Here is a 27,165-nt window from a genome sequence, read left to right as displayed (position 1 = left end):
AAAGTAAAAATACCCTTACAATTTCTCAAAGATACACATTTTTTATACCTCGCTATTACATGATACAAAAATAACTCAGATAAAATCTTACGTCCCACGGCGACTAAGATTTCGCGCTTTGGTAACGGGACCCTAAACGGACCAACTACAAATTTATTTTACTACAAAGGAATAGTTATTGCCTTCTCTTATTCTGTGATAGAATAAAACTTAGTAGTAGTTTTATATATAGATCTAATATGTACTTGTATCTTATTTACATATCTTGTATAATATGTATTTTTTTAAAATAGTGTGAAAGTCGATATGGTCAGAAAGAATATTGCCTGTAAAATAACGGCAGATAGAATTGCATGTAAAAAAATGGGATAGGGATGATAATGATGATGAACACAGTTTATAATAAATAAATTCCTTTGCTTTGTGAGTATCTCTACTTTGTATGCTTAAATAAATCCTGAAAGCTCGTATAGTACGGATTTTTTACAATCGATTTTCAACCTTATCACAATAGTGGAAGGTTAATGTTCGATTGGTAAAACATTACAGAGGTAGGTTGACCTGCTAGCGTTGTACCTAATGCTTGTTAATTTTTCACAAAGACTAATTGCCTGTTTCGGCAAAGACCTTCCGGATTTAATCTGCTTTAGTACTCAATGTACTTTCAGAAATCGTGATCACGGGAGATACGAAAATTATTAGCACTTAATACCAATTTATATTATGACTCCAAAATACGAATTGCGATTAAAAGTAGGAACATACGTTAATCTGGCGAATCTTTAGATATGACTAGCTTAAATTAATTACCTAAATATGTGCCTGTAATATTATTAAACTGATGAGTTTGTTTGAAAACTTCTTTTCATGTTAGATAGCCCATTTATCGAAGAAGGCTTAAGGCTTCTTTTAATGAGGGTGCGCGGAGTTATACTCACAGGAACCGGTAATACCAGGATAGTTTTTAGGAGGTAATAAGTTTTACTATTTAGTAATCTAATCTGCTTAACCTAGCATAGTTGAGTCCAACTGCGTTTATCAGTTAGCTAAAAGGTGTTTCAGCTGCTAATCTCCTTAACGAGTTCAACATTTGCAACAAACGCGGTTAGAGAAATGAAAGGGTAATTGATGAAGCGTCAAGTAAGTTAATTAATTCTTCAAACAAATGATTTGTCATCAAAATGTGGCTTTCGTTAAAATTAAGTTTTTCCTTTTCCATTTTCCCTCTGTTTTTTAGTACCTATAAGTAACAATCATTTGTACCTATATAAACATAATTTATGCAGGTATTTAGTATGTTTCTAGCTAAGTATTTCCCGTAACCTTTCCGGTGTTTACTATTAGTTATTCTGAGAAAACGAATAAATTAAAAACCTATAAAAATGCACCAGTTGTTTCCGATTTATAAATATTCTAACAAAATAAACCAAACAGAATTTAGAACAAAAATGTAAATATATAGGTACGACTAATGTTGTTATTTCTGAACATCTCATAAATAAGTGAGTATACAAATTTCGTAAGTGATTTCGTCTATTACCGAGACAAAAGCTTTATAAAAAAGAATTGGATATTAAGCAATTGTTTTTCTTTATAAGAAAACATGCTTTATTTATAAATTCTTTGATACGAGATTATTAATGTTAAGAGAATCGCAGCTTCAGGGAGTTTTACGAAGCTATCTTTATAAATGGATTTCATAATCAGTTTTGAACGATACGCACTTATGCTTGAAAAATAGACATTTTGTCAAAATAGGTCAAGGTGGTGGTGTCAAGGGATGATGGTGGCCTAGTGGGCAAAGAACCAACCTCTCAAGTATGAGGGCGCGGGTTCGATTCCAAGTCAGGCAAGTACCAATGCAACTTTTCTAAGTTTGTATGTACTTTCTAAGAATATCTTAGACACCATTGACCGTGTTTCGATGGCACGTTAAACTGTAGGTCCCGGCTGTCATTGAACATCCTTGGCAGTCGTTACGGGTAGTCAGAAGCCAGTAAGTCTGACACCAGTCTAACCAAGGGGTATCGGGTTTCCCGGGTCACTGGGTTGAGGAGGTCAGACAGGCAGTCGCTTCTTGTAAAGCACCGCTACTCAGCTGAATCCGGTTAAACTGGAAGCCGACCCCAACATAGTTGGGAAAAAGGCTCGGAGGATGATGTCAAAATAGGTCAAGGTAGGTCACATCAAACATCTTAAATATTTAGAAAAACATTCATTGGCTTTATTTACAACGGGCTTCCGCCCGAGGCTTCGCCCGCGTAGAGTTCGCTTCCCAACCCTCCGACTAGCCACTACCCCATCATCAGATTATTTGGCTTCTGACTACTCTTAACGATTATGGGTCCGTTCAAACAGACCGGCTCGGAGAGCATCGGCGCGTATTTTTCTTTTCAGACAGACCGGAGCCGATCGGCTGCATGTGCTAAAGAGCATGCAATCGGAGCCAAACCTTTAGAAAAATTACGCGATCGGAGCCGGTCGGCTCCTCTTATTATTTCACACCGAGCACCTTCGAGCATTCTTAGTGACAAAAGCAGTGCACATCCAAAAATAAACCTTACTACAATTACTAAGTACTCGATTTTCAACGTGTTAAGAAATTGCTCTTCTCTCCGAGCCAGTCTGTCTGAACGGAGCCGACATCAGAGTCCCGAAGTATGGAGGATCTCATCATAACACGGTGGTCACCCAACCATGGACCGACCGCGACAATCGTTGCTTATTCTGTGGTCGAAATGTATGGATGTAACTTCTCCACGAGCTTATTAATACTAGTATGGTGAATGTGGACTCACTTGGACGCTGGGTTGATGTGGATGAAGCCGACCTTCACGGAGACCACGTTGTCCTGCCTCTCGGATGGAGTGGTGCAGTGTGAAGAGCAGTTTTCCACCTTCAGCGTGTGAGGCGTCATAGCGCTGCAACAGAAACCACCATATTAGAAGACCCTCGGCCGCACACTGCAAATTATGTATAACTAGACGGAAAATAATACTTTTATATGTATATGTAAATTAATTTATTAAACTGATATTTAAAGATGATAACTTGGAATAATAACATGGACATGACATTTGTGTAATAGGCGCTAGGTACCTATCAAAAAATATGGGATTTCGTTTTTTCGTAAAATATGTGTCACAGTAACTATTATCCTTAATGAAGTTGTCACGGGGACTTATGAGTGTAGAGAGCTATCAATGTAATAGTGAGTGCACACATATGAATTCGAGCTGCAATTTAGTACGGCACAGTGCAGTCGCGATCACCAAGGAGTCAGCACGTCTCACCATGAATTCGCTCACGATTTTCGCGTTGTTCGGCGCCTTGCTGCTTACGTTGGGGAACACGCAACTCCTGGATCGTTCACAAGCTGATCAACCAGATACTACGGTTTTTACGCGGCTTAAAAGGCAGGCTATACTCGATCGGCTGTCTCACCCGTGCCCAGTCGATACTTTCTTCTACGAACAGACCAAACAGTGCATAACTTGTGAAACGTGAGTATTACCAAATAACATTTATTATTGTATGTAAATTTAGTGAACGAAGAACTGATGCTGGTGAAAAATAACGGATTTAAAGGCCAAAACAAGTTGAAAAATCGTAGTTGGGTTTTAGGTAGCAGGTAGCTAGCTAAAATAGACAATCAAGAGAAAAAGAGGTCATTCAAGTTATCTTTTCAGTTCGTATTATTTTACGCAGGCGTGTTTTGTTTTATTATTTTTTTATTCAATCTTATTTTGTTTTTTTTTACATACTATATTCTTGTATACAATTAAGAAGGAATAAAACGCCAATCAGAAATAAAGAATCATCTAAATCGTCAAATAATAAAAAAATATATATAGAGAGTATAAGAACTAATAAATATCAAATTAAATTAATATTACTTCACTTTTTCAGGTATAAAAACGTGACGGAAAGCGACATAGCCTGTCCGTTGAAGAAACGTTAGTTAAAACGGATTCATATGCTACCAACAAGCCGAACCAGCGAAAACTTGTATAAACTTGTAATACAACATACACCGTTTTTACTTGCAATTAAGATAATTAGATATTATTTCATATTAAAACGTTTGTAATACTACAACAATAGTTTCATTTGTCCTGGGCCCCGATTCTCCTAAGTTAATAATGACAAAATCGAATAGAAATCGAATCGCAATATGATCGTAATAGCAGTTTTAACCATATCGGGCATTCTGCTACTAATAAAAGACCAATCGTATTCGATTGACATTTGATTGGTGTGCGATTGGTCTGCTATTTTGATGATTTTGGTCTATACGGTAGTTTGCTGTACAATCATTTTGCAATCGTAAATCATTTGCAGACAAAATGATTCATTATTGAATGACAGAAAAGGATAAAAACGTTTATTTCAAAGAAAAAATAGCGGAATGCCACATACGCTTCAATCGTAATCGAGTCGGGATTGGATCTCAGTCGAATCGAGTCGAACGTCAATCGAAGGGCGCTCAAGTAAAATTAGGAGAATCGGGCACCTGTTGGGCACGTCAATTTTACGAAAGTAGGTATACCTACATTAAATAATATTTTATCAATTCTGTTGCGGACGCCGAGCCTGCAGTAGATATAGGCTAGATGTATATAATATGTGTACTTAATTTAGGAATGTTATGAGGTAATCGATTGTTGTTAAACCAAATGAATCTGCATAACATGCATGCTGAAACCTGCTATTACTGATACTATTGATAGCCAGATAAGCTTTGTTTAATATGTGTTTATGTTGTGACTAACTTGATTGTTACGTAATAAGATTTTGAATGTAACGGTTTTTAGTAATAATATCTGGCTGATGCAATAGCAATAATCATTGCGCAATAGATAAGAAAGCTTACATGTGTGCGTAAAAAGATAACGGTCATCAGTATTTTTCCATAATTTTCACCAATGAGCATGCTTAGTTTAATCAAAGAGCCCCCTCGTGTCGAGTAGCGGGACTAAAAAAGGTCAGGCGTAAGTCGTAAAATTTTAGCTAATTGGTCAACGTAAATTGTAACCCGTCCGGTACCCCTACGACTTGAGACCTTAGAATATTGTATAAAGATAGAGTCATTTTTCAAAGAAATTGTAGTCGACCCACAGTAAGCAAGTAATGCTCGTTATAACCAGTGCTCAGTGAAAATAGTGAAAGTACTAGGGTAAAACCTATGCCCTAAAACTCTTAAAATTGTTCTAAATCTATGTGCTAATAATTGTGTTCTATAAAATCGTGTAAATTGTGTTATAAAAACTGTGTAAACTGTATTATAAAACTGTGTTAAACTTATGACCTAATAGTGTTAAACTTGTGACCTAACTTAGTGTTAAAACTTATACCCTAACTTCTTTGTGCTTAAAACTTGTAACTTCATTGTGTTTAAATCTCTATTGTGCTAAACTCTATTGTGTTCAAACTATTGTGTTTTAAATCGTTATAACTTTGCTGTGATAAATCTCGTAGTGTTTACAATCGTGTGTAACCTAATAAAGTCGTGTAAACTAAAGAGTAAACTTAATGTAAACCAGTGATAACAATTGTGGTGATAAATAAAAGCCGTGTAAAAGTGTCGCATTCGTTTATTATTTAAACAAGTCCCTGTGGCAATACATTCGCGTATAACTCTAATCCATACAGTCCACTCAGTGTTTCGTGAGTTATCGCCGCCGTCGAGTGTAACCGCCGCAGTTTTGGTCCTTCGAGCCGGATCTCGAGGTCGTGACCAGCTAATAATAATCTTCCACGCCGATTTCGGCAACGGCGACCACTTCGACCCTAATGGCGTGCGTGTGCTCTCATGTGGCTGGAGTATCCAATTTTGTGCGTGAAAGTCCGCGCACACTGCGGACATGTCAGGGTACCAGCCACAAAGTTGTAGTTGATAGCTACAGGTGGTCGAGCTTTCAACTCATCTCGTTTGGCATCCAACTCAGAAAGCCGGCGTGCTTCAAAGTCAAAGACTTTGGCTTTAACGCGGCTTCTCCAGTCTCTGCGGTTGGATGCCAGATTCTCCCACTGAGACGGTTCAATGGAACAGCTTTTCATGTGGCGCTTCAGCACATCCTTGTATCGCAGCAGCTGTCCGCCACGTTTCCGCTTGCCCTCCTGCAACTCGGAGTAAAGGATGCGCTTGGCCACTCTAGTATCCGGCATGCGCAGTACATGCCCGCACCAACGAAGCTGTCTCCTCATGAGGTATGCTTCAATGCCACCTACATTGGCTTTCCTCAGCACTTCTGTGTTACGCACACGATCAAACCAACGGATATTTAATATTTTGCGCAGACATTTGAGGTGGAAGCGGTCTAGTTGCTTGATGTGGCGTCGGTACGGTGTCCATGTTTCCGCTGAGTAGAGTTTACAAGGCAACACAACTGCCATATACACAGAGACCTTTGTGGATATCTTTAGGTCATGGGAGCTGAAGACCTTCTTGTCGAATTTGCCGAAAGCAGCTGCTGCAGCACCAATTCTGCTATTGATTTCGGCGTCAAGGTCGCACTTTGATGTTATAATGCTCCCCAAATATCGAAATTTATCGACCTGCTTCAGCACATCTTCACCAAGCATAATGGCCAGTTCTTGATGTCCGTGATTGTCTAAAGACATCACTTCTGTCTTTTTGATGCTGATTTTTAGACCAAATGTACAGCACTGCTTGTGAAGGTTCGTGACTAGCTGTTGCAGGGCTTCAGGGGATTCAGCCACGAAACAGAGGTCATCTGCATACATAATATCCTGTATATGTGCATAGGACACCTTTGTGGTCGCCTTGAGTCTATTCAGATTGAAAAGTTTGCCGTCAGTCCGATAACGAATACGAACTCCTTCAGGAGAAGAAGTCAATACTTCCCGGACTACAACTGCGAAATATAATGCAAACAATGTGGGAGCCAGGACACAACCTTGCTTCACTCCACAGGTGACGGAGAAGAAGCTCGATTGGTCATCTTCAACCGCTACACAACATTGCATGTCATCGTGCAGGAGTCGCAGGAGTCTTATGAACTTCTCTGTACACCCCAACTTTCTCAGGACCTTCCAGAGGGCCTCGCGAGGGACGCAGTCAAAGGCTTTCTCCAGATCAATAAAGCAGAGATACAAGTGCTGTCCCTGCTCTCTACTTTTTTCCTGGAGTTGACGGACTGCGAATATTGCCTCACAAGTTCCTCTGTCTGGTCTGAAACCAAATTGGGTTTCCGGCAGAATCTTTTCAGAAAGGTTCCTGAGGCGGTTCAGAAGTACTCTGGCGAAGACCTTTCCAGAGACAGAGAGCAGTGAAATACCGCGATAAGAACCACATTCCGACCGGTCGCCTTTGTTCTTATAGAGAGCCCTGACGCGTGATAACTTAAAAGTTTCAGGAACTTGTTCTTTCTCCCACATAAGCACAAACATTTCCCAGACGCGCGAATGCAGTTCCTCGCCGCCGTACTTCAGAAGTTCACCTGGTATAAGGTCTAGGCCAACCGCACGCTGATTTTGCTGTTGTTTGATGGCACAAAGCACCTCATGTTTAGACAAGGCATCATCCAATTCTTCTGCTATTTGAAGTTGAGGCAAACTGTCTATGTAGTGTAGATCGGCTGTTCGATCTACATTAAGTAGCTTATTGAAGTGTTCTGCCCAACGATCTAACACTTCATTTTTGCTTTTCAGCAGACTTTTACCATCCAGCGACTTCAGTGGTACCTTTATGAAGTTGGTGGTACCCAGGAGATTGCGAATTTCACTATAGAAATCACCGAGCTGATTACTATCAGCAAGCCACTGGATGTATTGAGCCTTGTCTTGCCACCATTTATCTTTAGTGTGTCTCGTGAGTTTACGCAACTCACGGTCACTCTCTCTTATAAGTGCGCTGTTATTACTGCGCTTGAGAAGTTCTCGGTGTTTGGCAATAGCTTTAGAAAGAACTTCGTCGTTCTCATCAAACCAGTCTTGCTTGCATTTATTTTTTAGACCTATGGTGTTAATGGCTACGTCAAGAATGGACGACGATAAAGCGTTCCAGTCTGCATCAATATTACCGGTATTTTGATGAGAGTGTATATCACATGCCAGTGTTTCAGCGTATTTGCTTCGGGGTCCCGGATGTTTGAGTTTCTCAATGTTTATATTCTGAGGCTTTTTCCTGCTAGCCCTGAATGGTCGCCGAAGGCAAAGACGCAGTTTGGTGACAATTAGTCTATGGTCCGTCCAGCAATGAGCACCGCGCATAGCACGAGTGACTAGGACCTGAGAGATGTCTCGCTGCCTCGTGATGGCATAGTCAATGAGGTGCCAGTGCTTAGATCGTGGATGCATCCACGTAGTTTTGTGCTTAGCAGCAAGGCGAAACATGGTGTTTGTGATTGCAAGTTGGAATTGAGCACATAAACTAAGCAGCAACTGGCCATTAGAGTTGATGTTGCCTACCCCATGTCTACCCAAAACTTTAGGCCACGCTTCATAATCTCGACCAACTCTAGCATTGAAGTCCCCTAACAAGAGAATCTTTTCTCTGTTCGGTATTTTATGGAGACATTGTGTAAGTTCTTCATAAAATTTATCCTTGATGTCGTCAGAACTACCTAGCGTCGGTGCATAAACACTGATAACATTAAGGAAATTGTCACCGTCTAAGTGAAGGCGCAATGTGGTTATACGGTCCGAGATGTGAATTGGACATTCTTGAAGTGTCTTCACAAGACTATTCTTGATCACAAAACCAACTCCCGACCTCCTTGGTTCTGTTGCAGCAGTGCCCTTCCAGTAGAAAGTGTAGCCACCGCCATGCTCGACTAGCTCGCCCTCATCGGCAAGGTGGGTTTCGCTTACAGCAGCTATATCAATGTTGTAGCGGCGGAGTTCTCGAGCAACTATGGCCGTTTTTCGTTCTGGGCAGGCGTTTGTCTCCCGGTCGAGAAGGGTGCGGACATTCCATGCACCAAAAGTCAGTAAAGGTGTTTTAAGTTTATTATTATTGCGTCGACCACGAATAAAAAGATGCGGAAGCAGCCGTGGTTACTGCTATCCAAAGAGTGTTTGGGGAGAGCATTTTTTTAGGGCACCTTTTCTAGCCCCCTCCCAGGCTGAGCAAGGAAAGCAGTGCTCCCCTAAAAAGGGCTGCTTTGTCGCTCTGGGTGCTGCCGGATTCCCTCTGTCCCTCCAGCTCAAAGAGAAAACGACCACGGCATGTACTCACGCCCCCAGAGCCGCTAGTGTGCAGGTCTCAGACAAAGCTCAGGTTGCATCAGCCCGAACCTCTCTACCTCAACCTATCGCCACTAGTCTTCGCCAAATCGGGGTCCATTATACGGAAGCAGTCAGATGCGCAGGATATATTATAGTGCTCAAACATACGCGCAAACGCAAGAGCACTCTCTCGTCTAACATCCCTTTATCCGATGGAACGGTGAACCGCTACGATCGGAGAGATGTTAGATGCAGCAGTTTGACATACGATAACACGATCCCTATCGCTGCCTCTAGGCCTTCCTGCGATGCCTCGGTGTCTTGCCACCAGTGGTGGTCTGCTATTTAGCCAAGACACAATTTCGGGGGATTTCCGATCAGGCTTGGGAGATGTTGTTCCCAAGCGCCGGCGTCGACGGTAGCCGCCGCGCTACTGACTGCGCTCGCCGCCGTGCGACACTGTGCACGACACTGTGGCGCCCTCCAGCGGACACGCCAGGTACTGTGGAGAGCCTGCTCTCGCACACGTCCGGCACCGGCGGTGACCGCCGCGCTACCACCAGCTAGTGTAAATCCGAACCGATAGTGCAGTGAACGTTGAGTGAAGTGATTACGTGTGTGCCGTCTACCGATCGCGATGGTTATCACACGTAGCCAGAGCGACTTGACGGAGTTGGAGGAGCAGAGGCGGGCCTCTGAACGACGAGACCCGGGCCTGCTCGCATCGCTGCAGCGTCGGGAAGCGGAGAGAATAACTAGGGAGCGGATGCGTCGCCTCTCCATGGACCCGCCGGCATCACCGCAGGTAGAACAATCCACTTTATTAGCCACTGAGCACGCTGTCGCTGGACCTTCATCTAGGTCAGTAAGGTCGACTACCAGCGCGACCACGCGCTTAAGGCTTGCCGAGTTAGAGGCAGCTGAAAAGCTGGCTGCTCTCACCCGCCGAGAACTGGAAATGGAAGCTGAGCTGGTGAAAAAGCGGCTTGCCGCTGAAGTATCTGTAATTCAGGACGACCAGGAGAGCGTGCAGGACGAGGCCCTGCACGATGATCACCAGCACCAGCACAATAAGGTAAGCCAGTGGCTGAATACCCATACCCCCGCTGCACGGGGGGAGGGGGCCGCACATACTGCGGAAGAACACAGACCAGCGCGAGATGAACGGCCGCGGGAGAGGTCGCCGTCTAGAAATAGAAACAGTATAGATCAACTTGCTGTAACATTGGAGAAGATGGCGCGCCCTCGGCTGAGGCATACGGACCTGCCGGCGTTCTCCGGAACGGTGAGTGAGTGGCTTGCATTCAAGGCAGCCTTCAATGATACTACCAATATGTATACAGTGTCCACGGCTGAGAACCTTCAGCGGCTCAGGACGTGCCTCAAGGGCGAGGCACGGGAGGCGGTAGCAGCACTGCTGCATACAGCAACTGATCCGGCTGTAATAATGAGGACGCTGGAACAGTGTTTTGGTCGGCCGGAAATGATTATCGACAAGGCGCTGGACGAGTTGAAACGCGTGCCGCGGCCCGGATCTTCGGCGGCAGAGTTAAATAGCTTTGCAGTTAAGGTACAAAATACAATATGCACACTCAAAGCCATTGATCGTCGCGGATATCTATATAATCCGTTACTTACAAGGGAAATTTTGGAAAAGCTGTCACCACACCTGAGATCGAGATGGTGTGACTTCGCCTGCGATAACGAGGGTACTGCGGAGCCAGAGATATGTAGCCTAGCACGTTTTTTGATGCGCGAGGCAGACAGGGCGCTGAGATATACTTACTCAACAGTAGCGAGCGCCTCGACTGCCGGTCAAAAGCGGGAGGTCCGGCCTGCAGCATCTAAGTTCCCAGTCGCCGGCAAGAAAAAGCAAGGTGCAGTATATGCCGCTATTGAGACAGCGGCCGACCAATGTTTCCTATGTAAAGAAAACCACGCGCTGACACAGTGCCCTAAATATAAGGCCATGGATATAGGCCAGCGCTGGGAGTTTGTAAAAGAAAACGGCATTTGCTTTAAATGCGCCGTCAAGAAACATCGGCGCGTCTTATGCCGGGCAAAGCCGTGCGGCCTTACATTCCGATCCTCCTGCCAAGAAGGAGGAAACAGTCACACCCAAGACACAGACGGAGGAAGCAGTAATGTCGGTAGCCAACCGAGCCGCCGCCGACAATAGGGCCGTCCTGTTGAAGATGTGCCCCGTGGTCATAGGAGGACCACGGGGGGAGGTAAGGACCCACGCGCTCCTCGATGAAGGAGCAACTATCACATTAATTGACAGCAGCCTGGCAGAAAGTATTGGCGCAGAAGGCACCGTGCGGCCACTGCACATCTGCGGCGTCAACATGTCCTCGCAGGAGGAGGACAGCCAGGTGGTCACCATTAAGATAAGAGGGGTGGGCAAGGAGTGCTCGCCCCACCAGCTTCAAGCAAGGACAATTAAAGACCTGAAGCTGCATCAGCAAACAGTGCCGGCGTCGCTGCTTGGTTATAAGCACCTGCGGGACCTGCCGGCAAATGAGGTTTGTTACGCGCCCACACGCCCAGGAGTATTGATTGGAACGGATCACTGGGAACATATTGTCTCGCGAGAACTCCGGGTCGGAGGTCCGAACCAACCTGCTGCCTCAAGAACACAGCTGGGTTGGGTGGTGCATGGAACAGCACCTCGGACGCTCGTGGCCACTGAAGATGGAGTGCTACATATTCATGAACGAGACATGAAAGGTGATAATCAACTTCATGAACTTGTGGAGGCGCATTTCAAGATCGAGGCCCTAGGTGTCACTCACAAGACAAGAGTGAGCGACGCGGACCGTCGAGCACAGGTCATCGTGGAGGCCACAACCACAGCCATCGAGGGCGGCTACCAAGTGGGGCTGCCGTGGCGAGAAGACGCAGTGTCCATGCCGCCTAGCTATAAGGCGGCACTACGAAGACTGGTCAAGATTGAACAGAAGATGGACGCCGCGCCTGAATTCGCGGTGCAATATACATCGCAGATAGATAACCTATTGGATAAAGGTTATGCAGTGCCATGCGATGGGACGGAGAAGGCCAGCCCCAAGTGCTGGTACCTTCCACACTTCGCGGTGCAGAACCCAAACAAGCCAGGTAAGCAGAGACTTGTGTTTGATGCAGCAGCCCGAAGCAATGGTGTGTGTCTTAACGACGCACTCCTGGCCCCGATTTACTGCTCTCCCTCCCAGGCATTATATTTAGGTTTCGAGAAAAGGCTGTGGCCATCACAGCTGATATCCAAGAAATGTTCTTGCGTATAAAAATACGCCCCGAAGACCAGCCAGCTCAGCAGTTCCTCTGGAGAGGAAAGAACAGGAGCAGCCCGCCTCGAGAATACAAGATGACAAGTATGATATTCGGTGCGGCGAGCTCTCCATTCATGGCGCATTATGTGCGCAACCACAACGCTGAGCTGCATGGCAAGGAGTGCCCGCTGGCACTAGACGCCATCACACGCCATCATTACATGGACGATTTGGTGGTAAGTTATGATAACGCCGACGAGGCACACACTGCAGTACAAGAGTTACAGAAAGTACACGCCGTCGCCGGGTTCACGCTGCGAGGATGGAGCTCCAACGATCCAGGAGTTCTGCGCAGCGTGCCTTCAGAGCTGCACACTACTGCACCTACACAACTGGGTGGTGAGTTACCTGCCAGCAAGATATTAGGCCTATACTGGAGCGCTGAACGTGACGAGCTCGGGTTCAACACTGCAATGAACCGCGTGCCAGCCGAGGTGCGCAACCGAAAGCGCGCACCAACGAAGAGAGAGGCTTTGAGCGCAGTCATGTCAATCTATGACCCGCTTGGGCTTCTAAGTCACTACACAGTAAGGGCGAAGATTATCCTTCAAAACCTATGGAGGCTCCAAATGTCTTGGGACGACTCCATTCCACAAGAGGACAATGAACAGTTCTCGGAATGGTTGTCGCAACTGTCAAACCTAACCGATTTAAAGCTGCCCAGGTGCTACGAGACAACCCACCATGAAGAGCGTGAACTGCATGTGCTGTGCGACGCCAGCGAGCAGGCATACGCTGCTGTGGCGTACTGGCGGATGCCGAACAAGGACGGCGCCGCAGACATCGTGCTGGTCGCTGCCAAGGCCAAGGTGGCGCCGCGGAAGGCGCAGACCATACCGCGCTTGGAGCTGCAAGCCGCGGTCATAGGGGCCAGGCTAGCCGAAGCTATAAGAAAAGAGCATCGGCTTAACATAACAAGAACCGTCTACTGGACGGACTCAACCACAGTCGTGCACTGGATACAGCACGACGCGCGGCGATACACGCCCTTCGTCGCGCATCGCCTCGGCGAGATCGCCGAGCTAACTTCAAAGGAAGAATGGCGTTGGCTTCCAACGCAACTTAACGTGGCGGATGACGCCACACGTTTAACTGGTGCGTCAGTTGCGATAGGTGCGAGTGATAGATGGTTTCAGGGTCCGAGTTTCCTCCAGAGCGGCGAGCACTGCTGGCCTTGCCGAGCCAGCCCCGAAGATGACGACGAGCACGAGACGCTGCACGTCGCCGAGGCCCCTGCAAGCTGGCTGCCTAACCCAGCCCGCTTCTCCCGCTACAACGTGCTGGTGAGGGCCACGGCGAGGGCGCTCTTGTTCGTTGACAAGTGTCGGCGCGCCGCCACTACGCTCGAGCTCCGCCACATTGAACGGGCGGAGAAGGAGCTGCTGCGACGCTCCCAGGAAGAGAGCTTCGCAGACGAGATGGCGCGCATGCAGTCGGCGCGTCCCCTGCCACGGACGAGCCGGCTGTACAAGCTGGATCCCGTCATGGAGGACGGGCTACTCCGGGTGCGAGGCCGCATCGAGGCGGCTACTGCACCAGCTGAAACCAAACGGCCAGTCATACTGGACGGCCGTCACCCACTAACTAAACTTTTAGTACAGAAGGAGCATTGTGCTGCGGGTCACGCCAACAGGGAGCGCGTGACAAACGACCTGCGGCAGCGCTACTGGGTGCTGCGACTGCGCCCTACCGTGCGCGCCGTCGAGGCCAGCTGCGCCTTCTGCCGGCGCAGACGCGCCGTGCCCCGGCCGCCAGCTACAGGCGACCTGCCCCGAGCCCGCCTGGACCCGTTCCACCGCCCGTTCACCAATTGCGGGGTGGACTACTTCGGGCCCATGAACGTCAAGGTGGGCCGTCGCCGAGAGAAGAGGTGGGGCGCGCTCTTCACGTGCCTGACGTGTCGCGCTGTCCACCTTGAGCTGGTGGCTTCCCTGTCAACGGACTCTGCCATCATGGCGCTGCGCCGCATGGCTGCGCGCAGGGGATGGCCGAGCATCATGTACTCCGACAACGGCACCAACTTCAGAGGTGCCGACGCCGAGCTTCGAGCGGCATACAACGAGTGGTTGCCGGCCCTGAAAGAAGTAGGGCTGGCGGCCAAGATGGAGTGGCGGTTCATACCGCCTGGCGCGCCGAACCAGGGAGGCGCCTGGGAGAGGATGGTGCGAACCGTCAAGTCGGCTCTCGGCACCACGCTCCACGAGAGGGCGCCCTCCGAAGAAGTCCTGCTGACCCTGCTGACTGAGGCAGAGTTCGCAGTCAACGCGCGCCCCCTGACTCACGTGAGCGTGAATCCCCTCGACCCCGAGGCGCTCACCCCCAACCACTTCCTGTTGGGCTCATCAACGGGCCTGCCCACTACGGGCCCATGCGACGAGGCGGACCGCAGAACCTGGCGGGCCGCTCAAGCGCTCGCTGACCGGTTCTGGGCACGCTGGGTGCGCGAGTATCTACCCTTGCTCGCGCCCCGAGGCGAGCCCCAGAACAACGAGCGACCACTGCAGACCGGCGACGTGGTTCTCATCGCCGACGGGACGCTGCCGCGTAACGTCTGGCCGATGGGGATCGTCGAGCGCACACATCCTGGACCTGACGGCGGCATCAGAGTCGCCGAGGTGCGGCCACGAACGGGAGTCTTCCGGCGCCCAGTCAGCAAGCTCGTCGTCCTCGTGAAGGAGGAGGCTACGCGTGCTGCGCCGGGGGGAGAGCTGTTGCGGACGCCGAGCCTGCAGTAGATATAGGCTAGATGTATATAATATGTGTACTTAATTTAGGAATGTTATGAGGTAATCGATTGTTGTTAAACCAAATGAATCTGCATAACATGCATGCTGAAACCTGCTATTACTGATACTATTGATAGCCAGATAAGCTTTGTTTAATATGTGTTTATGTTGTGACTAACTTGATTGTTACGTAATAAGATTTTGAATGTAACGGTTTTTAGTAATAATATCTGGCTGATGCAATAGCAATAATCATTGCGCAATAGATAAGAAAGCTTACATGTGTGCGTAAAAAGATAACGGTCATCAGTATTTTTCCATAACTTTCACCAATGAGCATGCTTAGTTTAATCAAAGAGCCCCCTCGTGTCGAGTAGCGGGACTAAAAAAGGTCAGGCGTAAGTCGTAAAATTTTAGCTAATTGGTCAACGTAAATTGTAACCCGTCCGGTACCCCTACGACTTGAGACCTTAGAATATTGTATAAAGATAGAGTCATTTTTCAAAGAAATTGTAGTCGACCCACAGTAAGCAAGTAATGCTCGTTATAACCAGTGCTCAGTGAAAATAGTGAAAGTACTAGGGTAAAACCTATGCCCTAAAACTCTTAAAATTGTTCTAAATCTATGTGCTAATAATTGTGTTCTATAAAATCGTGTAAATTGTGTTATAAAAACTGTGTAAACTGTATTATAAAACTGTGTTAAACTTATGACCTAATAGTGTTAAACTTGTGACCTAACTTAGTGTTAAAACTTATACCCTAACTTCTTTGTGCTTAAAACTTGTAACTTCATTGTGTTTAAATCTCTATTGTGCTAAACTCTATTGTGTTCAAACTATTGTGTTTTAAATCGTTATAACTTTGCTGTGATAAATCTCGTAGTGTTTACAATCGTGTGTAACCTAATAAAGTCGTGTAAACTAAAGAGTAAACTTAATGTAAACCAGTGATAACAATTGTGGTGATAAATAAAAGCCGTGTAAAAGTGTCGCATTCGTTTATTATTTAAACAAGTCCCTGTGGCAATACATTCGCGTATAACTCTAATCCATACAGTCCACTCAGTGTTTCGTGAGTTATCGCCGCCGTCGAGTGTAACCGCCGCAAATTCAGTTATTAGAAGAACGTTGTCATACCGTATCCGTGCTTCGAAGGGCACAATAAACTGAATTACCCGGCTGTCCGTAGTCAGAAGCCAGAAAGTCTGACAACCAGTCTTACCTGGGTAACTGGGTTGAGGACGTTAGATAGGCAGTCGCTCTTTGTAAACCACAGTATCTCAGTAGCAACTATGTTGGAGTTGGCTTCCAGTCTAACATCGTTTATGTTGTCGGTGAGCCTTACTCAGTTTGATACTGGCTGGATACTGATCGTGGTAATGCGAGCTACCATTCCTGTAGGTACATTGTGCGTGCGTACGTTTGTGGGTCCGATTCAACTATCGGACGGCTGAAAGTTTGCCGTGTGTGGGAACTCTAAAAAGCCACAACGCATTTGACATTATCCTTACTATTCCTTACCCAAGCCTAAACTATATACACTGGTAATTATCGATTATATTAGAAAAGCTTAAACTTTAAAGGTTTCCATCAAGCATCAATTTAATTATCAGCTTATCTATAAGAAGCCTTATAATGAAATATGCGATTCCAACGCTAAGGATCATAATTTATCTTGCAAATATTGTGCAATATGTTGGGGTCTGTTTCCAGTCCGACTGGATGCACTGATCGGTACCTACCCGTACAGGTTTGTTTGTACCGGCAACCTGTTTCTTTATGTAAGCACCCTAAGACTGGTTGACAGACTTACTGGGTTCTGACTGCCAAAGATGTTCAAATGTCAGGTAAAACATTATGATATAAGACCTTTCAAAGCGAAGAGCCCACATTTAATCGTTTGTTTTTTTTGTCCTAAAGCCAATTTTAATTACAGAGTTTTATTTGACTCTTGTTTACGGAAAGTATCCCACATATTTGCCATCCGCATTCCGCATAGCTTTGAATTCTTGAATTCATGAGTTCTTTTTGACTATTTAGGAAGCATTGAGAATTTCAGGAATTACTGGAATGTTGGATAACATGCCCAAAGCTCCCAGGCTCCGCCTGAGCAAATGCTTGTGCACTATGTCAATTATGTTCTGCGCAGCTGGCTGATTTACTTTGAGGTAAAAAAGACAGAAATAGTACAACGTATTAGGTACAACTTATTTGTCTGGGTTGTAAATAGTTTAGTAATTAAAAGTCACACACACACAGCACAGCAAATGAATTTATGGTCACCAAGTCTCCTAGTCGGTGGCAGTGTGTTGAGCAGTTTTGCACCTTCAGCGTCATAGCACTGCAACAGAATAATAAGCCCCGCAGGACATCTGAGGCGAATGACGGGGAGTAGCGACCCCACGGGGCTATATATACCGAGTGCTCCAGGAAGAGTATACTGTCTCCCTCCTCCGGCCGCCGTCCAGAATAAAGCATGACGGGGGATAGGTCTCCCGCCTCTGGCTTGCCTTCATTGAAACAAATTGGCTTGCTGTTCAGACTGGAGTGGCTAGAGCAGGGTTAGTAGCCTGCTCGGAGGGAAGGGAGCGAGTGATCTGCGTTAAAATCAGTAAATCATTCCCGGGGGGAAAGTAAGTAAGCTGGCAAGCCTCCATTTTTACATGTATGCAATACATTTTTATCAGCAGGTGCCATAGTTCCCATAGTTATCAGTGGCGAGAGGTGGTTACATGAAGTAGGGAAGCAACAGCAAAAAAAATTGGGGGGGAGTACTCAGGGACACAGGTAATTTCTCAGTCCACCTTGCAAATGACTGAGAGACTGACAGTTTGAACATGTTTTCTCGAGGAATTCGGTAGATTCGACTGCCTACCTAGCTTCCTCAACCCAGTTATCCAAGTAAGACTGGTTGTCAGGCTTACTGGCTTCTGACTGTCCCTAACGACTGTTACGGATGTTCAAATGACCTTCAGTTAATCGTGCCCTCCGAAACAATGTTCTTCTAAACACTGAATTGATAAAATTATTAAATATACGTATACTTTCGTAAGACTGATGTTTATAACAGGATAAATAAAACCATTGTTGAAGCATTACATACATTTTAATACGAAATCATATCTAATTATCATAATTGCAAGTTACAACGGTGTAATTTGTATTACCACCCAAAACAAAAATGTGAAAGACTGCCAAGTTCGATAATATGGGAATGCTTCGCCTATAAAAGAAGTGAGATCTGAATAAGTACCAAGTTCCATACACATACCTCAGTTAAAAATAGTTACTTTTTAATGATGTTACTTGGCAAGTTTTCATACACCTTGTTATAAACCTACTAAACGCAATGAATCAAGTATTTAATTTTCTATTAAAACTTGCCAAGTAATCAACATTAAAAAGTAACTTTTCTTAACTGAGGTATGTGTATGGAAGTTGGTACTTATTCAGATCTCACTTCTTTTATAGGCGAAGCATTCCCATATTATCGAACTTGGCAGTCTCTCACATTTTTGTTTTGGGTGGGATTTCATTTATTTTTGTAAGGTTGTTTATTTTATTTTTTTCTTATGATGAAGTTAGTTAAAGAAATGTCTCATTTATACTATCTTTTAGATTTTTTAATATGCACTATGTTTCTTACAAAGAAATGAACTAGATTAACTATGACTAGATTTACCAACTGACTGACATGACATGTTATCATATATTATGTTCGTGGATCAAAGTTACACATTCGTTATTTTCGAAAGTGATTCACACTTGGCCGTTTTCAGATTTTTACTTTACTTTGACTAAATACAAACCTTTGTACCATTCGAAGATATATTATATAAATATAGATAAATTTAGTTCGTTTTAGTTCCTTAGGGGTATAAATTTACACCGGGTATAAAACACCTTCATTATTTTGAAACCGACTCACACTTGGCCATTTTCAGATTTTTCCCTTTACCTTGACATGAAGACCTACCTCCATGCCAAATTTCAAGTCAATACGACCATTGGAAGTGGTCTAGGTTTTTGATGAGTGTGTCAGTGAATAAGTGAATCAGTGAATAAGTGAATCAGTCAGTGAGTGTATAGTAAAAATAGCGATTTTCTGACGTCAATATCTCAAGACCTACAATAGGTATATTAATGAAATTTTGTATTTTAGATAAGTGAGGGGGTCTCAACAGATACTAGAAATTTGATATGCGTAAATAAAATAGATTTTGAGTTACAGGGGGGTCGAATTTGGCCCGAAATGGTTCGTGTAATATAACCCACGGCCGGCGTGTCGCCTTTTTTGCTCGAACTTGGCGGACACACTGCCGTGTGTCTAGATAAGCTTATATACACATGTTTTCGCTGGTTCAGCTTGTTGGTAACATATAAATCCGCATCAATTTTTCAACTAAACTTTCTTCAACGGACAGGGTTCTTGATTGTCCGTAATTATTTGATACCTGAAAAAGTAGAAGTAATATTAATTTACTATAGTTTTTATACACTCCCTAGATATTTTTTTAAATTTTGAATTATAAGCACTGTTTCATTATAATGGAATTAGCTTCTGCCAGCGGTTTCATCCGCATCCCGTGGAAACCTCTGCACGAACTCAGATAAAAAGTAGCCTATAGCCTTCCTCGATAAATGGGGTATCTAACACTGAAAGAATTTTTCAAATGGGACCAGTAGTTCCTGAGATTAGCGCGTTCAAACAAACAAACTCTTCAGCTTTATAATATTAGTATAGGGACAGTTAGGCTTTTTTTTTTAGCGACGCTACAAATCTTCAAATGCCCTCCTCCCGCTGTGGGTTAGCAGCGGTGAGGGAGTGTCAGACTCTTCCTGACTAAAAACCGTCGTGTTCCGTCGTAGGCCTCTTATGTACCAGGGCCAGGGTAACTCTTTTGAACAACCCGCCGCCCCGCCTGATGCATACACACACCGCCCAGGGAGACGGTGAGGTTATGTGGGGATCGCATGTTACCAACGGTAGCTCTTAAAGAAAACCTCTTTTTGGCCCTTGATTATCTTTTTTAGCTGGCAGGTATCGAAACTACGATTTTCGGCCTTTTAAATCCGTTATTTTTCACTAGCTTCAGTTCTTCTCCTCCATTAAATCTACATACAATAATAATATGTTATTTGCTAATACTCACTGTTCACAAGTTATGCACCTTTTAAACTGTTCGTTGAAGAAAGTATTGTCTTCGCACGGGTTTTCCAACCGACTAATTATAGCCTGCCTTTTGAGCCGCGTAAAAACCGTAGTATCTGGTTGATCAGCTACTGAATGATCCAGGGGTTGCGTGTTCCCCAACGTAAGCAGCAAGGCGCCGAACAACGCGAAAATCGTGAAGGAATTCATGGTGAGACGAGCTGACTCCTTGGTGATCGCGACTGCACTGTGCCATACTAAATTTCAGCTCGAATTTATATGTGTGCACACATTACTACTTAAGTCTACGTGACTGCTTCATTAAGGAAAATAGGTACTGTGAATAATATTTTCAAGAAAATACGAAATCAAATATTTTTTTGGTACCTAATATTACACAAATGTCACGTCCATTTTTTTATACCAACTTCAAGTTATTATAGTTTCACATTATTTTAAACGTAAATAAATATACACACATTTACTATATACAACTTAAAACTAATAAAAAGCACCAAAAAAACTGCTCCTCGTCGCTGTCACTAGGTAATGTACTCAAAAGGCTGGCGGCATTGCCATGTTGGATGGCAATGCTCAATCTTTGTGCGAAATAAAATCATTTAATTTACATTTAAGTTTAGTAAATTAATTTACATAAATAAAAGGTCAAGTCCAAAAAAAGGAAGAACTTCAAAAAAGCCACTAAAAAGCTGGAGGCCTCTAGGCAACGCATTCTAGACCGATGCGCCTAACCTTCTTTGTTTACTTCTTGTTTTCTTGTTGCTTTTTAATGTGTTTAAAAGTTGTTTTTTTGTTTTTGTAAAATGTTTTTTTTTTATATTCATGTTGAAAAAGACTTTCTACCGGTATGGGTTAGGGCATAATGATATTTTTTATGAAATAAAATTAAAAAGGACTCTACAAAAAAAAAATAGACTTCATAAAACACTGAATGGGACCAAATAAAACTTATGGCAAGGCTCAGAAATGTTAGGTAATTAAACCACTCAATTAGCAAAACATTACATTCCCGCAATTCTGTGATGAATGGCTTCTATGACACAAGTTGGTAGTGAATTCCCATCACCTCGAATAAAATAAGCCCAAACACGTGGTAGTTGCAACATGCTATTCTGGAGTTCCCTCGACTCTCTGTGGTGTCCATAATCAAATCAGCTCCAAGCCTTCAATGTTTCACAGTGCCCTCAAAGATACATCTACATGTCTGATTTTGACTTGATACGTCACCATCATCTCGGCCATAGGATGTCCACTGCTGAACATAGGCCTCCCCCTTAGATCTCCACAGAAACCTATTGGAGGCGACCTGCATCCAGCGTCTTCCGGCGACCTTTATAAAGTCGTCTGTCCACCTTGTTGGTGGACGTCCTACGCTGCGCTTGCTAGTCCATGGTCTCCACTTCAGCATCTTTCGACCCCATCGGCCATCCGCTCTGCGAGCAATATGGCCAGCCCATTGCCACTTCAACTTGCTAATCCGGTGGGCTATATCGGTGACTTTACGTCTACGGATCTCCTCATTTCGGATTCGATCACGACGATGACTTGATACGTTTGTACAATATTTGAGCTTTGCCCTCGATTACTCGAAAAAATATTTAATTTCGTATTTTCTTGAAAACATTATCCACAGTACCTATTTTCCTTAATGAAGTAGTCACGTAGATTTAGGTAGTAGGTAGTGTGTGCACACATATAAATTAGAGCTGAAATTTAGTACGGCACAGTGCAGTCGCAATCACCAAGGAGTCCGCACGTCTCACCATGAATTCCCTCACGATTTTCGCTTTGTTCAGCGCCTTGCTGCTTACGTTGGGGAACACGCAACCCCTGGATCATTCAGAAGCTGATCAACCAGATACTACGGTTCTTATGCGGCTCAAAAGGGGGTATATAATCGATCTACCGAAAAACCAGTGCCCAGACGATACTTTCTTCGTCGAAGCGTTAAAAATATGCATAACTTGTGAACTGTGAGTATTAGCAAATAACATTTATTATTGTATGTAGATTTAATGGAGGCGACGGACTGATGCTGGTGAAAAATAACGGATTTAAAGGCCGAAACAAGTTGAAAAATCGTAGTTGGGTTTTAGGTAGCAGGTAGCTAGCTAAAAGAGATAATCAAGAGCCAAAAAGAGGTTTTCTTCGAAGCGCTAGCGTAGGTAACCGAACTGTGTTATCATGTCATTCAAGTTATCTTTTCAGTTCGTATTTTTTTACGCAGGCGTGGCGTATAAAATTAAGAAGGAAAAGTGATAAAACGCTTCATGTAAAGCACTGGTACTCAGCTGAATCCGGTTAGACTGGAAGCCGACCCCAACATGATTGGGAAAAGGCTCGGAAGATGATGATGATGAGTGATAAAACGCCAATCAGAAATAAAGAGTCATCTAAATCGTCAAATAATAAAAAAAATATCTATAGAAAGTATAAGAACTAATAAGTATTAAAATAATATGACTTCACTTTTTCAGGTATAAAAACGTGACGGAGAGTTACGAATGTCCGTTGAAGAAACATTAGTTAAAACGGATTCATATGTTACCAACAAGCCAAACCAGCAAAAATATGGATAAACTTATAATACAAAATACACCGTTTTAACTTACAATTAATATAATTAAATATTATTTCGTATTAAAATGTTTGTAAAATGCTTCAACAATGGTTTCATTTATCCTGTTATATACGTTAGTCTTACGAAAGTATACCTATATTAAATAATTTGATCACTTCAGTTTTTAGAAGAATATTGTGGTACTTGTGTTTCGGAGGGCACGATAAACTGAAGGTCATTTGAACATCTGTAACAGTCGTAACGGGCAGTGAGAAGCCAGTAAGCCTGACAACCAGTCTTACCTGCCTTAGTCTTTTCACAATTATGTTTAGGTTGGCTTCCAGTCTAACCGGATGCTGCTGAATACCAGTTTTGTACAAGGAGCGACTGCCTATCTTATCTCCTCAACCCAGTTTCCTGGACAACCAAATACCCTTACTAAGAGTGGTTGTTAAGCTGGGTACTCACTTAGCAGTGTAGCACGTAACGTATCAGATACGGTATCAAGTGAGTACGTAGGCACGAGCCCGCTGCAAGCCGCTCGAGCGTGGAGCGCTGTAAGCTCGCAGTGACCCGCCGAGTGGCGGTTTCACTGCGAACACAAAGGCGGCTCGCAGTGTGTTCGTGAGGACCGTGGACGAGCCGTACCCACTTGCAGGTTGATACCGTATCTGATACATTACGTGCTACACTTCTAAGTGAGTACCCAGCTTTAGACTTACTTATCTTCTGACTGACAAAAATTTTCAAATGACAGTAGCTAGTAAAAAATTATTCAATTAGATGTATATTGTGATTATTGAGCTATGAAATCGTTGAACCCACAAAATACTCAAAATGATTTTGGTTTTGGTCCTAAAGCTAATTTTAATTGCAGAATTTTATTTGATCCTTGTTTGCGGGAAATGCCTCACATATTGCCATTCGCATTCCACATAGCTTTCCGCTTGAATTCTTTTTGACTATTTAGGAAGCATTGAGAATTTCAGTAATTTCTGGTTTCTGGAATGTCGGATGCAAAACTCCCGATTTTATTGTTGACAACATTTGCGAAGCTTTTTTCTAGCTAGTACAATGTTATTTTGTTTTTGTCTGGTCTCCATCCATCGTGTTCCTTCGTAGTCCTTTATGTAACAGGGCCGCTTTAACTCTTTTGGACAATCCCGCAGCCCCGGAGGAAAATATATCTATACTTCACTCTACTTCTTCATAGTTACATTAAAAAAAACGTTAGTCTATTAGCTTCCCCTTCACACAGCATATTTGTCTGGTCTGTAAACCGTTAAGGAATAAAATATAGTCTACTGCACATCTTATGACTTAAGGGTTACCAACTTAATATCGCTTGCCACAGCATTTTATAGCAACACTTTCTTCCTACACCACATTCTTTAACACGTAGAAAATTGCGAAGAAGATACTTATTATAAATTCCGGTCAGTTACCCATTGTTTACCAGCAAGTTTGTAGGACAATAACCACAGGAAGTATTGCTTGTTTACACCAGCTAGATAGATCGGTTCACAGGAATGTTTGACTATTAGTTACGACGAGCTTCTAGAGTAAGTTACATAGTTAGGTAACTAATTGCTAGTTATGCAAGAATTATCACTTATAATACCACAAGAGCTTCAAAATTATCGGGTATTTTCCGATAGGTTCGTTGCAAACAAATGAAGGAGTCAAGTTTTTCAGGTTAAAAAATAACGAGCGCGAAGCGCGAGTGATTTCCTGAAAACTTGACGACTTTATTTGTTTGCAGGGAACCTGAGGGAAATGCCCGATAATTTTGAAGCTCGTGATTATTTTTCCGTCCCAAATGTCGGCCACAACCTGTCAGTTTGACGTAGCAACGACCAGAGAAAATATTCAAAAAAAATTATCAGTATAATACCATGTAGGTTGTACCACGTGACGTCGAATGGTGCAATTCTATTGGTCGATATTTGGGTCGGAAAAATAATCTACTTAAGTTGTGTAGGTACGTACGTAAGTACGGTACGAGTATGAAGATGGCAGAACTTTTTGAATTATAATTATTTGAATTGTAGTTAATGGCAATATAATATCTGATATTTTCAAGCTACGAACAGCTAAAATTAAATGTTTTTGTATATTTTTAGACTCACACTTCAGCCAGAGCGGAAGAATTTTTTAACAACCTGTAGATTTCCGAATATTTAACACAGCGTATTTATTTTGAGGACAGGATGTATGGATAACAATCAATGTATCATATGTTTTATAAAAACTTATACGCTTTCGTGGAGTTTGGCCTTAACAGTTAATTTCCCGAACAAGTTCGAAATAAAAGCGTAATCATTATCAATTACTTCCAATATTAATGCAGCCTTAAAACCGAAAACAAAATTATAAATATGAAATAACTGGAATCCTATTAAAATTGCTGTCTTTGAAGGTTTTTCTGTAATTGACTGAATATTATCGTGGACAGACCAATTTGTGGAGACTTAAATTAAATTCTGTCTTCAAAGGGAGCTTAGAAATTGACGCTGAACGTTATAGCAAGATGGTCTAAACTTGTTATTGAGCTTAGAATATATTCCGATATTCTCTAGTATCGTAAGTTTTCTGTTTATGTCGCCATTTTTATACTATTGTTTAGTTCTGTCTGTCAGCACAAATATTAATTAACTAATTTTCCTTGAAATTCCCTACAAAACATTCGGTACCACTATGTATTTTTTGTAAGAATTATAAATCAACTCGTCCTAGTCAATCTCGTCTACGTGGCCGAAACGGGAAGATTTTTGCATCTAAATACCAAAAAATAGAAAAGAAACGAATGGTTTCTATATTATAGAAAAAGTCATCTCTATTTTTTTTTAATAATTTTCATATGAGACTAATGAAACTCGTCCAGTTTGAACTACTTTTCTGAGATGAGCCCGATCGAATAAACGAACTTTTCAGGATTATAGAGGTTACATTAATTTAGAATTTTAGATGTTAAAATCTATTTATGTACCCAATGTCATACCAAACTAGACCTTTCGCTTTAGGCCAATAAAGTCCCATCAAAAATTGAAGTTAAGCTGCTTACTACTCACTCGAGTGCAAACTAAATGGTTATTCCCGGATGATCCGTAAATGGTTGGTGAGGGATTATACCTGGGACTCGGCGACATCCACCTGTTGGCTAAATATTTGGGGCAAATAGAAATTTACTAGAAGTCCAAGAGGTCAATACTGTTGCTACCCACGCTTTTTTTGAAGGGGATTTTTCATCATACTAGCCGTTTTACCGCGGAAAAAATCTCATCGGTTAAGTAGTTTCAGGGCCTTTAGGTTTATATTTATAGAAAAGAATTTCTATGTCGTTCTACAAACTCACTCAATAAATTAATTAAAACCCATTGTTTTATTATTTGCATGCCCATTGACGGCAAAATATAACCTATATTGTATTGTAACAACTGCGTATAACTTACAATCCATGTTTGCAAAATAAATTATTTAATTTGATTTGAAACCCCCCAGTTTTTTTAATTCTGTGAGTAAGATTATTAGTGATTAAAAATATTATAACGCAAAAGGAGGCATAGTTTTTAAAGTTTGGTTTCAGACCTTTCTTAAAATATATACACATTTATTTTAATTATGTTCATTATTTTCCTGCAAGTATCATACGCATTAATGTTTCCGAATGAGAGCTTACGTCGCTTAAAATTAATGTTTATATTTAATTGGTTAATTAGCGTGGAAACGAGTTAATTGGAAATTCATAACACCTTCGCCTGCGGCAGTCTTAATTAAGTTCAACTTATTTTGGATCTTACTTTAGGCACATATATCACGGAGTAGCACATACTTCTACTAAATGTACTTTTTAAGATAGGTACAATGATTTTGAAGAGTAGGTATATAAAAACGAGACAGCTTGTCCAAAGAAGTCAAATTCCTGTAAATCAATCACAAACTTTTAAAATAGTTTTACAAAAGTTTCTCCTTAAATGTCAGATACAATGAGATTGCTACAGAACTTCAGACGTAGGTACAATAAAAAGTTTAAAGTCTGCAATCACAAACACTTTGCTCAGCCACCTATTCGATAAAAAAACTTCATACTTCAATAACTACCTATACAATTCATTGATAATATAATCCATCATTATTTACTCTTTTAATCTTACTTTGGTTTAAAAAAATAACACAATAAACC

General features: G+C 43.0%; 1 protein-coding gene across 2 annotated transcripts in view; it reads right to left on the bottom strand.

The window, feature by feature from the left end:
- LOC110383342 (uncharacterized) overlaps positions 1-27,165 on the bottom strand; it is a 105,805-nt gene that overhangs the window by 61,229 nt on the left and 17,411 nt on the right. For both annotated transcript variants that reach the window (XM_021344123.3, XM_049837971.2), the window contains one exon: positions 2,799-2,921. In XM_021344123.3, coding sequence (XP_021199798.3) covers positions 2,799-2,921 — 123 coding nt within the window. Of the gene's footprint in view, positions 1-2,798; positions 2,922-27,165 lie in introns of those variants that run through there.

Source organism: Helicoverpa armigera, chromosome 8 (assembly GCF_030705265.1).
Source record: "Helicoverpa armigera isolate CAAS_96S chromosome 8, ASM3070526v1, whole genome shotgun sequence".
Classification (NCBI taxonomy): Eukaryota; Metazoa; Arthropoda; class Insecta; order Lepidoptera; family Noctuidae; genus Helicoverpa; species Helicoverpa armigera.
Note: the sequence above shows the minus strand (reverse complement) of the source record. Positions and strands in the feature narration are given on the sequence as shown.